Consider the following 16814-nt stretch of genomic DNA (forward strand, 5'->3'; position numbering starts at 1 on the left):
TGCCCTGTCGGTGTCCTTGCTCGGTGGAGTCGTGCAGGTAGAGTCGATCGTCTTTACACTCGTCCGTCTTCACACGAGGAGGGCTCACACGAGGGCTGCCGCGACCGCTGCCGCGGTGAAACTTAGCGCTTTTGTATTAGCCTGATTACCTGTGATTGAAGTCAGCTGGCCACGCCTCACTATTTAGCAGATCGAAACCAGGCAGTCCCGCGATAGGCAAACGCAAAACCAAGCGCCACTGTCAGCACGTATTAACCAGGGTAAGACACACACAATTTAAACCAAAAAACTTTCCTAGCAATGACGATCCCACACTAGTCTGATGAGAAAACAAGGCAAAACACTCACAAGCTGCTGTCCTTCTCTGTAGCTCGACTGTTTCTTCTGCTCCTCACAGGTGGTATTTCTAGGTCTGCCTTGTCATTGCGCTCCATGACAAACTCTCCTGGCTTTCTCTCCTTCCCTTCCTCCATCCCTCGCTCTCTCTCTCTCTCTCTCTCTCTCTCTCTCTCTCTCTCTCTCTCTCTCTCTCTCTCTCTCTCTCTCTCTCTCTCTCTCTCTCTCTCTCTCTACAGGTGGGGAATCTGGGTCTTCTCTTCATGTTGCTTTTCTTCATCTTCGCTGCTCTGGGAGTAGAGCTGTTTGGTGACCTGAGTAAGCATAACAAATACACATAAATAAGGACCATCTTTCCTCATGATCTAATTCACTCAGACATAAACACTTCCTCTCATGTATACATGCATACCTGTGCACTCCACAGGATCTTGGTTTTATGCACACTGAAATGCAATTCCCTATGGGGTTCGTGACACTATTTCTGGGAGTCCAAAAACTATAAAATGAAAATATGCTATGTTGAATATATTAAGTTAACTTTAACTACACTTAAAGTTAAGAAGCCAAAATAACTTTGACTGGCCCACATTAAAATTAACTAAAAGTTAAATTAAAATGTAATGCACCAGTATTTTCAATGTATCACAACAAAGTTTAAACACATTAATATGGTACTTTACACTTTATTATAGGCCAGACTTAAATGAAACACTCAGTTTAATACAATATGTTACAGGTTCCATCTCTCTATTCATCAAGGGATCCTTAAAAAACTAATTTAATTCATTTATTTACTTCCTTTATGAGGATGATTAGTCTACTCATGTTGTAACCCTCTAATCCTCTGATGGTACATATATTTATGTTTTAAATGACTCGATTTATTACTCTTGATTAGTTTATTGGTTTTAAATTGCTGTAAGATCACTTTTACATATTTAAGAAAGTTTTCCATCCTTGTCTGTAAGGGCAAACAATAAATATGGTACCTGCAGGAGATTTTCTCTAAAATACATGGCTGTAAATATACAGCCTGCCATGATTCATTGCAGCTCAGCACAATACCATGGTTGATGTAATTTCCATTTCGAATCAGCCGACTCAAGATAAACATAGAGACTTCATAATTCATATGCAGCTTTACAATGCTGTCCAAGTTTAATATATGGAGTCTGCAGGCTGAACTGAGATTGACTGTCTGCAAGGCAAACTTTTTTCTGTTGCTTCCCAACTAAGAATGAGTCCGGATCACTGAAAGGTTCAATGGGGAACCCAGAATGGTTCTTCTATGGTGTTGCCACAACCGCTTTTAAACCTTTATTTCTGAAAGTGTATGTTGAAAAAACATTCCAGCTTTTCATGGGGAGCACTTACTTTCTCACAGCACTGTAAACATGTAAAATAATGTGTTTGGCCATTATAAAAATATGTTGATCTGCACATTCCCAGACCATGTACCACTGACCTTTTCTTTCTGTCCCAGTATGTGATGAGCTGCACCCCTGTGAAGGTCTCGGCCGTTATGCCACGTTCAAGAATTTTGGCATGGCTTTCCTTCTGCTGTTCCGTGTATCCACCGGGGACAACTGGAATGGCATTATGAAGGTGGGACACAGTCATCTCATGGTGCTGAATTTCAATGATGCACACGGTTTGTTTTAAAATGCTTTGTGCGTGTTCTGACGACAGTTGTTAGCGACCTATTCACCTCTTATTTTTACACTCTGTGTGTCCACGTTGCAGGACACGCTCAGAGACTGCTCCCAAGATACAGGCATCTGCTACAACACGGTGGTGTCCCCCATTTACTTTGTGTCCTTCGTTCTGACGGCTCAGTTTGTGCTGGTCAATGTGGTGATCGCTGTGCTCATGAAACACCTGGAGGAAAGCAACAAAGAGGCCAAGGAGGAGGCTGAGCTGGAAGCCGAGATGGAGCTTGAGCTGGAGGCTGTGGGTGGAGATGGAAGAATATCCCGAGGGCACATGCCACCTATGGGACATGGTGACATTGGTGGATCAGGAGGGTCACCTTGGATCTCAAGAGACTCTCGAGATATCTCGGGACCTCTTTACCCCACAGACAGCCCACCTGCAGACATACGCAGAGACTCTGAAGATCACATGAAGACTGATCCCGATCCTCCTCATAATTTGGAGCCGCCATTAGAGGTGAGTGGAAATGCTGGATGTGAGGTCAGTGATGTGTACCTTCCATGGTGTAGTTTCCAGACTCAACACATGAGCCAGACTGTGTGCTACCTAGTTTAAAGCTGCTTACGGTACGACCACATCAGGCCAGCTAGGTTTCAGCAGGGGTGTCCAGCTTACTTTCATTTTGCTGAAACTTTTGAATAGGATGCTGGAGAGATTACATATTTTTGTAGGCCAAAACCCAGGAATGAGTTAGCATTTTAGAAACTCATTAAGAATTAAAGTCTGTGGTTAACACAATCTTAAGATATTTTCATGTTTTATTTTATGATGCAAAATACATCAGTGTAAAAATCAATGTGATTTTTCTTAAAGCTTTAACTTAACTAAAAAGTCGCTAAATGTGGGATAAATGTCATCACACTGAACAAGTAAACTCATCAACTCACTAGCCCACTTTATTTACAGCCTTGTGTATAATCATGCTTTGAAAACGTCATGCATTCTTAAACTTTCAGAATTGTTTTTCTTTTTACTGAAAGAGTTGTCAGATGATGTTAAAACATTCTGGTGATTGTACTTAGGTTTCAGAATTCATAAAAAAATTGTTTATTCGTGAAGGTTATCGTGATGAACAAAACATGTAGGAATCATAAGCCTTTGTTGGTCACAGAGCTTATTTTCTACAATAATCCTTAAGCCAGTAGAAAATCCTTTTGGGTTTTTGTTGAGGGAACCAGGGTGATGTTAACTTCTGGGTTGGCCTACAAAAATACAGTACATAACCAATGCAGCACTCTATTATTTAAATACACTATACTGTTAGACAACATACCATATCATGCCTCCATAACTGCCTGAATCCACTGAAGTCACTGATGCATATTAAAGGAAAGATTTTGGTTCAATTAAACTTAAGCATCTGCTGGATGCTCTCCATTACCACTGAAAATTATTTTGTCCTTCAGTTTGTTAAAACAAACACAAATCTTGTTTACAGCAGTGCACATACAGTACAAAGGAAGTTGATGGAGCAAGACCTTCAAGAGGGTTTAAAAGCAAAAAAAAAAAAAGTCTAGCTCATAGTTGGTTAAAGCATTAATGTCAGTGCACTTATATTAAGTTGTCTGTACAAAATATGCATTATTTGATATGCAAGTTGTTTTTAAGCAGTGGAACTACTGAGATTTTGGTTCTGCATTACCAATATAATTCCTGTGGATTTGACTCTATGTGAAAAGTCCCTTTTTGGTATTATTGCACGTATCATCTGAAAATGGGGTTTACTGGCTTTATATGGTCATGAGAGGAACTCTGCATAAAAGATGGTGAACAATTTTGTTTCTTTAGTATCATGTAAACACGTATAATGTTTAAGCCTTGTAGTCCTATACTTGTGTGCTTCAAAATTTATTTCAGTGCATTGCAGTGCCTCATTGATTTCTGCATACAGTAATTGTAAATATGATTTTTCTTTAAACATAGTAATGTTATTTTTTTGGTAATCAACAGCATAGTATTTAAATGGATAGTTAATATATATGATATGAATATCTCGATGTCACACACTATGTAAAATACGCAGTATTATTTTCCTGCATTGTTTATCGCCACAACTGTTTATTTGTTAAAAAATTAGTCTGTTACGATAAGGGCTTACAGATCATTACTATCATGCATTTAGGTTTACTGAAAATACATGTTTTAAAACACTGAGTTGTTATTTTTAAAGTGGGGAAGTCCATTGGCTTCTGTTATTATCATATGGAGATGTGACTGTTGTTTGCTCCTCATAAATTTAGTGGTTGGAGGTCAGACTGATGCCATGGGAAAGTAGTGATACAGGCCTCTTCTTTTTTTAATGCAGACTGGCTATTTCTAGAATACCAGCCATTTTTTTTTAAGTTAACAATGACATTATCCCTCCAGCTCTCTTCTGAAGTGTGGCCGTGCTGAAATGTTTTGCTTAGCATCAGGATAAATGTTCATAGAGCTCTAGTTCCCCCTTGTGAACGTCAGTGGTACAATCAAGTATTTCACCTGTGAGCAATGTATCTTTGTCACTTTAAAGCGCAATACTACATCTGATCGGCACATAATGAATTGCACTACTGATTTAACTAATGAATCTTAGCTATTCTGGTTTAAAGGATCAGTTCACTTAAGATTTAAAATTCTGTCTTTATTTAATCACCGTTGTTGCAAACTTACTTTCCTCTGTGGAACAGAAGTCCATTGTTCAGAATGTCTGCTTTTGTGTTCCATGGAAGAAAGTTAAGTCAACAACTTGGGTGATTAAATGATGTCATCTTAATTTTTGGGAGAACTGATTCTTAGAAAATGAATTCTTAAGGCTTACTAAGTAGCTTGTTTATACTTTTGTAAATCTTCTTTCTGGCTGCTTGTGTTATAGTCTAGGAACTTCTCTCCTTCCTTCATTTCTCCTCTGTTTTTTCTCTGTGTAATGTCATTCATGTCACCGCTCATCATCTCCTCTGCCTCTGTCTGCTCTCTTTCTCTCTCTTCGTCATTCATCCTGTCTGTCACATGCTGGGGCTTTTAGCGGAGGCCTATGTTTGACTCAGTTTCCCTGGTGATCCAGGGCTCATTGGAAGGAGAGCTCAGCCTCATGGACAACCTATCCGGCTCCATCTGCCACTACTACGCTCTGCCCCCCCTTCACAGCAAGCACTGCACTGAGAAACAGGTCAATGGCATCCCCTTTCACCCAGCTTTGTCTTGTACCACACTCCTCTTCTCTCTCTGTCTGTTCTTTCCCTTCTTCTCTCCCTCCTTTTCTCTCTCTCTGGACCACTTAAACTTACATAATCGCACAGAAGCTTCTGTGTGTCACTTACAAAACCACCTCTGCACTCTGCGATTTCCAGCGCTCTTTAGAAGGACTTGGTTCTGCTCCAGTAATAACTGTACTTATTTCCTGATCCCATATGAGTGACAAAGGCTTGCAAAATTGTGTGAGATGTGTGCCTCGCTCCAAAGATCATTAATACCCCAAAAAGTGATGGACTCATCAGGCTGGAGTAGAAGAGTGTGTGGATCGATAAAGAGCGGGACCACTGTTGAATTATGCAAGGAAATCTCTTTTGGTCTGTTTCACATTGAAATATTTCATTAAATTGCATTAGCATTGCAAGAACGAAATATTTATTTATTCTGTAATGTCTTTATGGAAATAGCTGGCACTTTTATTTTGATGACTTTGCAAAAAGTTGTTCCAACCCAAACTCTCAGGAACAATTAGACGATGCAGCATGAAAGATTTCGCCTACTGACATTTGAGGATTTATGAAAGAGATTCCATATTATTTCTCTTTGAAGGTAACTGAATTTGACCTTGTTTTCTGATATCATTTTAATATCTGAGGACCATTAAACTTCAGGATATCTATACTGGCTACTGAAGGAAGGTAATGCATTCTGGAAGGTGTTTCCATCAGGGCTGATCAAATTTCTGAATAGAAGTATTGGCTCTCTTTTAGTTTATAATTGTGAAATTGAATTTCATTAGCCATGCCCTACAAGAATTTGAATTTGAGTTGGTATGACAGGAAGAATTACAGTATTTAATTTCAAAGAAATTCAACCCAAATATTTATCCGTCTGTGTCTATTTATCTGGTCTATAAACCTTTGACGAGCTATTCCTTCCTAGTTAAGAATTAGTTATATGAATTTCTTTGAATTTGAATTCCTTACATTTGAGATTTGAATCGTACTACATCTATCCTGTTTGCTACATCAATTCAGAAATTGAACTGGACTTTAAAAAACCTTCTTAGTCCAAATCCAAATGGCACATAACCCCACTTTCAACGTACTGAACTGATATGTTCACAAAAATGAACTGACTTCACCACTTTAAGTTGTATTAATTCACTTGCACTAACCTGTGTTATAGTATGTGCGTGTCTTCTAACTGTGCATGTGCTGGTTGCCCGTCTTACTGTTGGCTCGTCTCTTCTTCTTTAGATTCCTCTAGCCGAGATGGAGGCTCTATCTCTGGCGTCGGAGAAATCCTGGTCCTTAGCTCTGACGGATGACTCTGTCCCAGATGATTTTAACCCCCTCTTACTAACCAGTCAGGAGTGCAATGTATTTAACAGTAGAGCAATGTTCATTTTCCACTCCTGCCTCCCAGCCTTACACTGCTTCCAAAGACATTTGCCCTCTCCACCCTGCTTCAGTATTTGACCCTGAGTACTTCGGCCCTAGGCCCTGTAATAGATTTCCTCAGTTAAATGTTTTAAGCTACAACCCGAATTCCGGAAAAGTTGGGACGTTTTTTAAATTTTAATAAAATGAAAACTAAAAGACTTTCAAATCACATGAGCCAATATTTTATTCAAAATAGAACATAGATAACATAGCAAATGTTTAAACTGAGAAAGTTTACAATTTTATGCACAAAATGAGCTCATTTCAATTTTGATTTCTGCTACAGGTCTCAAAATAGTTGGGACGGGGCATGTTTACCATGGTGTAGCATCTCCTTTTCTTTTCAAAACAGTTTGAAGACGTCTGGGCATTGAGGCTATGAGTTGCTGGAGTTTTGCTGTTGAAATTTGGTCCCATTCTTGCCTTATATAGATTTCCAGCTGCTGAAGAGTTCGTGGTCGTCTTTGACGTATTTTTCGTTTAATGATGCGCCAAATGTTCTCTATAGGTGAAAGATCTGGACTGCAGGCAGGCCAGGTTAGCACCCGGACTCTTCTACGACGAAGCCATGCTGTTATAGCTGCAGTATGTGGTTTTGCATTGTCCTGCTGAAATAAACAAGGCCTTCCCTGAAATAGACGTTGTTTGGAGGGAAGCATATGTTGCTCTAAAACCTTTATATACCTTTCAGCATTCAAAGAGCCTTCCAAAACATGCAAGCTGCCCATACCGTATGCACTTATGCACCCCCATACCATCAGAGATGCTGGCTTTTGAACTGAACGCTGATAACATGCTGGAAGGTCTCCCTCCTCTTTAGCCCGGAGGACACGGCGTCCGTGATTTCCAACAAGAATGTCACATTTGGACTCGTCTGACCATAAAACACTATTCCACTTTGAAATAGTCCATTTTAAATGAGCCTTGGCCCACAGTACACGACGGCGCTTCTGGACCATGTTCACATATGGCTTCCTTTTTGCATGATAGAGCTTTAGTTGGCATCTGCTGATGGCACGGCGGATTGTGTTTACCGACAGTGGTTTCTGAAAGTATTCCTGGGCCCATTTAGTAATGTCATTGACACAATCATGCCGATGAGTGATGCAGTGTCGTCTGAGAGCCCGAAGACCACGGGCATCCAATAAAGGTCTCCGGCCTTGTCCCTTACGCACAGAGATTTCTCCAGTTTCTCTGAATCTTTTGATGATGTTATGCACTGTAGATGATGAGATTTGCAAAGCCTTTGCAATTTGACGTTGAGGAACATTGTTTTTAAAGTTTTCCACAATTTTTTTTATGCAGTCTTTCACAGATTGGAGAGCCTCTGCCCATCTTTACTTCTGAGAGACTCTGCTTCTCTAAGACAAAGCTTTTATAGCTAATCATGTTACAGACCTGATATCAATTAACTTCATTAATCACTAGATGTTCTCCCAGCTGAATCTTTTCAAAACTGCTTGCTTTTTTAGCCATTTGTTGCCCCCGTGCCAACTTTTTTGAGACCTGTAGCAGGCATTAAATTTTAAATGAGCTAATTAAGTGGATAAAAGTGTAAAATTTCTCAGTTTAAACATTTGCTACGTTATCTATGTTCTATTGTGAATAAAATATTGGCTCATGTGATTTGAAATTCCTTTAGTTTTCATTTTATTAAAATTTAAAAAACGTCCCAACTTTTCCGGAATTCGGGTTGTAGTTACAACACAGTTTTAGCTGAATGTTCTTCAGAGTGGTACCTTGAAAGTCCCCTTGGTTTCTTGTGGTACATGATTTTGTATAGTTACTGAGCTAAAAGTGTCAAATCGTAGTGACACTACTAACCTAACAACTAAATTTTGTAGTAGCTACCTTAAAATAAGTGCATGTTTTCTAGTGACAAACTATTTTAGTATCAGCTGACAAAATGCTATAATAATATTGCTATACTTTATATATAACATTTATATAATATTTTGTCAATTGCTGCTGTTAATCACTATAATTTCTGCTTATTTACACTGCAGTTACAAAAGTTTGGTATCGGTACGTGTTTTTATATTTTTGAAAGAAGCATCTTGTGTTCACCAAGACTGCATAAAAAAAGAATATTACAATTTAACTGTTTTCTGTTCTAATATATTTAAAAATGTTATTTAATGTATTTTATGTGGCAAAGCTCAGTCAGTTGTCAGTCGATACTCCAGTCTTCATAGTCATATAATTCCTCAGAAATTATTGTAATATGTTGATTTGATGTTGAAATTTTGTACTTTTTTTTTCAGGTTTATTTGCTGAATAGAAAAATCACCTGCCACTTTTGATCAATGTAATGCATCCTTGCTGAATAAAAGAAATAATGTATTTAGAAAAATCTAACTGAGCTTTTGAAAGTTAGTGTACATTAAATATAAATAGATATTACATTTAGAGTTCAGTATAATATAATATAATATAATATAATATAATATAATATAATATAATATAATATAACTTTAATTTGTGTAGAGGTCAGTATGTTTGACATTTGAATGCAACAAATGATCAACCAGAATCAACTATTCCAGAGATATAGCTACTTTCTTGCAGTAGCTTGTAGTTTAACCAACTACTGCTTCAAGAGAGCATCTCGACTGTAGTTTAGCTACTTTATAATATGAGTAGCTTGTATATTAACAAACTAGTTTCCAAGCTTCCCTAACACTGGTGCTACTCTCTGCATGTGTAACCTTATTAAATACCTGCCATGCCAGGGATGTATGATTAATTTATACCAAAACTATGCCAGTAATCTGTTTTCTGACACTTGGTAGTCTGATGAATTTGTAAAAGTAGAGCACCTTTTTCATAATCACTTTATGCAGTTGAGAGGCAAGTGCGTTTGGAAGCTTTGGGGGTTTCTATGCGTCTTTCTCTTTCTCTCTTTCCCTCTCTCTGTACATTATGCACCAGCCTGGTGTTTGTATGGTCCAGTCCTGTCCAGTAGAGTAGTATTACTGCCTGTCAATCTGCTCCTTTCCTGTTTGGGGTCTGCAGCTATGTCCATATTCTTCCTCCCACACATCTAAAGGCCATTTCTGAATCTCTTCACCATCTAGTCTCTTCATACTTTTTAGATGTTCCTGTTTGCATCCTTAATCTATCTGTCTGCATATCTGCCCGTGTCTCTTTGTTTTTGTTTCATGATTTTAGCTGTCTTATCTTTTGTGTTTTAAAAGTGAAGTTTCATCCTAGTACCATGCTTCTTGAAAGAATACAGGAGTGTGGTATGGGGTTGGCTTCTGCTGTCTGCCAGCTACAGTAGTACAGGCTCTGGGTGCAGCTTCTGAAGGGAGGAGGCTGATGATTTCTGTCACCTTGCAATTGAATTCATATTCATTGTCTCAGGAATATGCCCATAGACCCATAAATAATTTATACAAAGCATCTCTCAGATGAGTGAGATTTAGATCCAGCCTGTTCAAATTTTTCTGTTGTATTTATGTGGATGAAAAAAAGGCAGAAAAATGTGCACGGAGATTTGCATAACTTCACAATGTCCATAAAACAGGATAAAAATACCATTGTTGTGAGATATAAATGTTAACCACAAAAAAAGATCAAAAACTAAACTAAAGTGGAAGGGAGCAAATTTACTCAAAGCACATTTAATCACAAATAATGATCAGAATATAATGGACAAATATACATATATATATATATATATATATATATATATATATATATATATATTACAAAACAATGGAAATCTGTGAATATGAATGTGGAAATTGTAAAAAAAAAATATATATATTTACTCTTACTATTGTTTACTGTTCTCTGTATCTCAATTTTAGGTTCTTAAGACTCATTTAACAGATTTACAGACCAAAATGTCCAAACAGAGTCAGTGTGTCTGATTCAATCCGATTCATGAATCATTCAGTTTTGTGAGCTGGATGAGGCAATTCACAAAAAAAAAAAAAAAAAAAAAAAAAAATATATATATATATATATATATATATATATATATATATATAGTGAATGTTCATATTTCCATCTGTAATTTAAATGTATATACAGTATATAATACATTGATATGAACAATTCATTAGATGTAAATATTCATAAAAGAAATATATATTTGCATTCATACAACATGATTTATGAGAGCATGTTTCTTGATCAGTCTCCTCCCTGTGTATCTAGTGCACAGTGATGTTTGCCTTTCATTGTATGCTAACCAGTCCAGCCTCTATGTATTAGGGACAATGTGTGTGCGTGTGCGTCCATGTGTTCATAAGGGGCCCCTGATGCTCCAAACACAAGTACCAGCTCTCACCTTGACATGCATCCCTTTTAATGCCCCTCAGACCACAGCTCCAGCAGATCCCACAGACCCCCAGCAACCAGACAAGCCAGCGGATGAGCACTTACTGTACGTGAAGAAGACCTCAGTGGGCCGCACACATTCTCTGCCCAATGACAGCTACATGTTCCTGCCGCTGCAGCCCAACTCAACCCACAGTACTCACACAACTTCACCTCACCTCACTCAAACAGGTAGAGCACTGCATTTTATTTCTGAATTTAAAATGTGGTTCTTATACAAAAATCAATAATTGTGTAATATGAAATGACTCCTCACACAGGCTCTACAGGCTCTATCCAGTCTCAAACAGAAGAACCCACAAAGCACTTGACTGTGCCCACCGATCTGTTCAGACCGATCAGTCCTCATAGCCTATCAGACTCAGAGAGCATTCCACGAATCCCCCCACCTCGCCGGGCACACACTCTCACACGAACCCTACGCAGACAGGTCAGTTCAGGTTCAGTATTCTCAGTTCTTTCACTACTTTCTTAGAAATGTGTTTTGCTTGCAGAGTCTATTCTGTTATCAAATGGTGAGGAATCCTGTTTTTTTTTTATTTTTTTTTTTATTTCACATAGTAGCTCAGTTTCAAAACCTAGTAAGCTGCCTCAGTACATAATATAATGCTTCTTATATGTTCAACCGCCACATACACAACCATTCAAAAGTTTGGGGTCAGAAAGATATTTAAAATGTTTTTGAAAGAAGACTTTTATGCCCACCAAGGCTGCATTTACTGTATTTGATAAAAAGTACAGTAAAAACAGTAATGTTGTAACATTTTGTAACAGTTTTAGTAATATCGTATGGTATTACAATTTACAGTATAATAACACTTTTCAGTTTGTATAATATAGTACATTTGCATTTGGGATTCAACTTTAGAATCTGGCTGAATTAAGGTATTTTAAACATCAAAATAAGTTGGAATAACCTCAGGAGCGGCATATTACTGTGTTGCCTCTGTAGGAAGCTCACTAGGTTTTGTAACAGAACAGTGTTCTCTGCTCGTCTTCTCTGGATTTTGATTGGAGACTTATGGGAATTCAACTGGTATGAAGTCTGACATATCTGCACTGTTGATCTCTCCCTCTGGCTAGTATATTTCTTCTCTAAATCCTTCCTGCATTCTCTCCTTTTTTTCTGCTGCTTTTTGCCCTTCGTACCCTCTAATGTGACTTACTCCGAGCAGCTCAGCATGGTACAACCCAAGCCTGACCCCGAGCTGCTCCTGAGGCACAGATACTCCTGTTTCTGAGAGAGCCGGAATGGGCTGCTTGGGTCAGCTGGCCTCCTGCTCCACAGATCCTTGAACTCCGTCCCAAAATCTTTCCCTGTTTCTCCTACCACAACCCTTAAATCCCATTCCTCCAGTCCAATGCATTTCAACATGTCTACTGTAAAGGCCAAAACTGCAGGGTAAAGATCAAGAGGAATTGAAGGATTGGACAGAAATAATTAACACAGATAATTTTAATTATGGTAATTATGATTTATGAAAATCTTCCCAAAATTATGTATTAAAACTGTGACTTTAGCTTCTTGTTTTTAACATTAACTTAAAAAATATATAATATAAATATATAAAATATATATATATATATAAAAAAAAAAATATATATATATATATATATATATATGTATGTGTGTGAAAGTGAAAGTGAAGTGACATTCAGCCAAGTATGGTGACCCATACTCAGAATTTGTGCTCTGCATTTAACCCATCCGAAATGCACACACACAGAGCAGTGAACACACACACACACTGTGAGCACACACCCGGAGCAGTGGGCAGCCATTTATGCTGCGGCGCCCGGGGAGCAGTTGGGGGTTCGATGCCTTGCTCAAGGGCACCTAAGTCGTGGTATTGAAGGTGGAGAGAGAACTGTACATGCACTCCCCCCACCCACAATTCCTGCCGGCCCGGGACTCGAACTCACAACCTTTCGATTGGGAATCCGACTCTCTAACCATTAGGCCACGACTTCCCTTGTGTGTGTGTGTGTGTGTGTGTGTGTGTGTGTGTGTGTGTGTGTGTGTGTGTGTGTGTGTGTGTGTGTGTGTGTGTGTGTGTGTGTGTGTGTGTGTGTGTGTGTGTGTGTGTGTGTGTGTGTGTGTGTGTGTGTGTGTGTGTGTGTGTGTGTGTGTGTGTGTGTGTGTGTGTGTGTGTGTGTGTGTGTGTGTGTATATATATATATATGTATATATATATATATATATGTATATATATATATATATATGTATATATATATATATATATATATATATATATATATATATATATATAAACCATAATACATCACATTATTAAAATATATATATATGATTTTCCGGACATGCCATTTAGTCAGTCATTCGTCATGCAATGTAAAATCAATTTCCTGACACTAGGGGGCAGCATAGTTTTAACCCTACAAGTTTCATCATAGAACAGGAACGCTTATGGCTCTGCCTATTACTTATGTTAGCTAACTGTCCAAATTTGACATGGTTCCTCGTGATCTTTAGCCCCTCACAAAACACCCACCCACCTCTCTCCTACTGGGGCCAGTGTCTCTCTTGGACTCCCTTGATTAAAAGAAAGTGACAGTTTTAGGTAGAATTCTGAGAGAGGAGACCCCAGGAAGAGACATGGGTTTTGTGGTCTGTTGCAGTAGCCCAGTGGCTCAGAGTGCAGTCTGCCAAACAGTGCCTGTAGTTTTGTAGGGTAAATGTTTCTCTGCCCTAGTTAAAACAGTCCATCTGTTACAAACTTTTCTCTGAAAGTGCAATTGATATTGTAAGTTTTCACCTATGTGACTTCACACACAGCAGTGGCATGTACAGTACTGCCACTCGGGCATTGTGTCCGTTTAGTTGATGTCAAATTGGAGACAAAGATATAGAGCAAAAGGAAGACAACTATTTATTTGCCAATTTCTCCAATAGTCTGTACACTTTCTGTTTTTGTTGAAAGTGCACACAACATACATTTCCTACCAGTGGAAGCAATAAGAATGACCAGGGGCGGTTCTAGGGTCTAGAGATATTCATGTTTTGCCCAAACCTCTGAGGATACATATGAATAATCATTTGTTTAAATATTACAATAATATAAACTTTAAAGTAAGGCATCATTTTTATGAAGTTAATATTTATATATTACTGGATATAAAAAATAAAAGGTCTCATCTCTATGCATGCCAAAAATTCCATGCATGCCTAAAAGCTTTCTATAGCTGTGTTCAGGTTGACAGTAGTGTTGTGACTTTCACTTGTCATTGTCAGTGGTTTGGTTAAGTTAGTTTACTGTTTATATGAGTGTTTTTGAGGGAAAAAACTGTTGCTTTACCAAAGGGTGTGAAGTTCATGGCCTTGGTCATGGTTTTTATAAAAGTGTTTTACAATATATATATATATATATATATTGGGGCATAAGCACTGGAAGCCCATCCCTAGGACCGCCCATGAGACTAAAAGGTGTAAGAATGTTTTCAGCTGGTGGTTAACTAGTTGTTGAATTAAGAATTTTACTTCATAATTTGTAACTGCTATTAAGCAAGTGTTATTGACCTTTCTAGCACAATTTAAGCACTATTTTTGTCGGTTTAAAGGTTTAACGTTTGGCCGGAATGTTTTGGTACATTTTGTGGCAAGTTACTTAATTTGATACATTCAAGTTTGTTACAAACTTTTAAAAAAGAAGAACAACAACATCAGATTCTAAATGTTGGCTACCTATGATTAGGGCAATGAATGCATTAAAACAGATGCCCTGAGGCAGTCTCTCTATTTTTCTAATTTCACCTCAAATCCTTTGAAGCAGAGAGCTTGTGGAGTGCAATGCTAATGGTGAACTCCACTCTAACTCCACGCCCCCCCCCCCCCCACCCCCTCCACTGGCTTCTACAACCCTAACATCTCATACTAACCAGTCTCCCTCTCACCTGTTCATGTCCTAATCCCTAATGTTACCCCTTACCTTCCCCTCACCTCCTCCCGTCCCTGCTCTCCTCAGGTGGCAGTGAGTGCTGACTCTCAGGAGACTCTATACACAGAGGGAGGGGAAAACGAGGGTCCCCTGGGGCTCAGGGAACTGTCGGACCCCCCTGTCAACCTTCCACCTCAGCAGCAGCACCAGCCTTCCCTCTTCCTGGTTCCTGCCACACCAGGCGCCTCCCCAAAACCATTGCGACCTAGTGTCCACACGCAGCACAACCCCTTCGATCAGTATAATGTGTTCTCCAGTCGTTCCTGCTCTCCGCCCCTCTCATCCCCGGCCGCCAGGAAGCAGGAGGAAACAGACTCTGTGGATCAGGAGGTTTCCAGAATCATCCGGGCGGGGCTTGCAGGGAGGAGCGACGATGGGATCAGAGAAGGGACAGGAGATCAAGGTGCAAGACGTCAGCTTAAGAAGTACCACAGTGTGGACACTCAGGGCCAACGATCTCTGCTGTTACCACGGCCCTTGTCCTGGCTTGAGGACCCACGTCGGCACTCCATCGAGGTTTATTCGTCCATGCAAAGCAGTCCCCAGTGCAGTTCAATCTCCTCCGGCTTCGTCTCACATGCCGATAGCCTCCAGCAACAGTCCTCACCATGCAGCCGCAAGAAGAAGATGAGTCCGCCGTGCATTTCTGTGGATCCACCCGAAGGTTCCAAGCTTCCGGGAGGCTTTCATGCTGCTCTGGGGATGGTGCCACCCCCGTTGCCAATTCGGGACACTTGCCTGAGGAGGCGAGCTCATTCCAGTGACTCCAAAGACTCATTTGATTTGGGTGGAGGAGATGGGCTGCCTCAAGAGTGCGTCCCGAACTCCAAGCTATTGACTCTGCCTAGCTTGTCTTTTGAGAAAACAAGCTCTGAGCACTGAACACTTGACTTACCCATTCACACACACGCACACACATGACACGATGCACTCTGTGTATCCGTGATGGTGATAGTAATAGTAATAATATCTTAGAGAGTAATAATGCTAAATGCAACAATGGTGAATACTCCATGATCATGAGGAATAGTAACTATACCTTGTATTTTTTTCGCTACTGCCAAAAGAACACAAAAAGACATTTTGCTGAGGATTAAACAAGTCAATAACGGGACTCTCTCCCCTCAAAGATGCCAGCGGATCTGTTAGGCAACCTCATGACCTCCTTGTGGAGGTGAGCGCAGAGCCCAGGGGAGGGCGTCCCCTACTCACCGTTGTGAAGACTTCACAGCACTGTATTGCTGAACTCCCTAAAGGGCACTGATGAAGGTATAAAGCAATATGAACGTTTTAGAGACACTATTTTCTTAAATTATTGGATGTAGACTTTTTTTCAATTTTTGTTATAGTTTTGTCTTTTTGTGATTTTCTCTTTTTCTCAATGTTTAAATCATTTGTTGTTTGCTTTATTTTTTCACCGTAGAATTTTTTAGCCTTCTTGTTTTAACAAAGACAAAAAGAAAGAGAATTTTTCAAAATGCTGGGATCCATGTTTTTGTAGGGATAATGGTATTATTATTATTATTATTATTAATAATAATAATGGTGATATTATATATCTCTTTAAAATAAAGCATTAAACAGCTCTTTGTTTTTTAAGCACAAGCATTAGACTGGTGTGCCCTGACTAAAGAGTCTATTGAACACATCTGCAGAATGGATAGCGCGCTACTCTAATGGAAGAGAACAAATACTTGAATTAATTGAATTCATGAAGCAGAAAATCACTGCAAAACACACTCAAGGCACAGAAAACCAGAGAAGCATTTCTTTTACATTTCATTGGATATCTGGTTTAATTTCTGATTTTTTTGGCACATTTTTGAACACCAGCTTAATCTAGTTA

The 16814-nt window shown here is 39.1% G+C and overlaps 1 protein-coding gene across 11 annotated transcripts in view; it reads left to right on the forward strand.

The window, feature by feature from the left end:
- The window catches only part of LOC132121547 (voltage-dependent T-type calcium channel subunit alpha-1G-like), a 130545-nt gene extending 113972 nt beyond the window's left edge, over positions 1 to 16573 (forward strand). For 6 of the 11 annotated variants that reach the window (XM_059531050.1, XM_059531049.1, XM_059531051.1 and 3 more), the window contains 8 exons: positions 576 to 654; positions 1823 to 1944; positions 2083 to 2508; positions 5054 to 5197; positions 6480 to 6602; positions 10997 to 11186; positions 11276 to 11445; positions 14996 to 16573. In XM_059531050.1, coding sequence (XP_059387033.1) covers positions 576 to 654; positions 1823 to 1944; positions 2083 to 2508; positions 5054 to 5197; positions 6480 to 6602; positions 10997 to 11186; positions 11276 to 11445; positions 14996 to 15850 — 2109 coding nt within the window. In that variant the 3' untranslated portion in view covers positions 15851 to 16573. Of the gene's footprint in view, positions 1 to 575; positions 655 to 1822; positions 1945 to 2082; positions 2509 to 5053; positions 5198 to 6479; positions 6603 to 10996; positions 11187 to 11275; positions 11446 to 12190; positions 12547 to 14995 lie in introns of those variants that run through there. The other 5 variants (XM_059531057.1, XM_059531058.1, XM_059531059.1 and 2 more) reach the window with 4 other exon arrangements.
- The last annotated feature ends 241 nt before the right edge of the window (positions 16574 to 16814 follow it).

This window comes from Carassius carassius, chromosome 39 (genome assembly GCF_963082965.1).
Source record: "Carassius carassius chromosome 39, fCarCar2.1, whole genome shotgun sequence".
Classification (NCBI taxonomy): domain Eukaryota; kingdom Metazoa; phylum Chordata; class Actinopteri; order Cypriniformes; family Cyprinidae; genus Carassius; species Carassius carassius.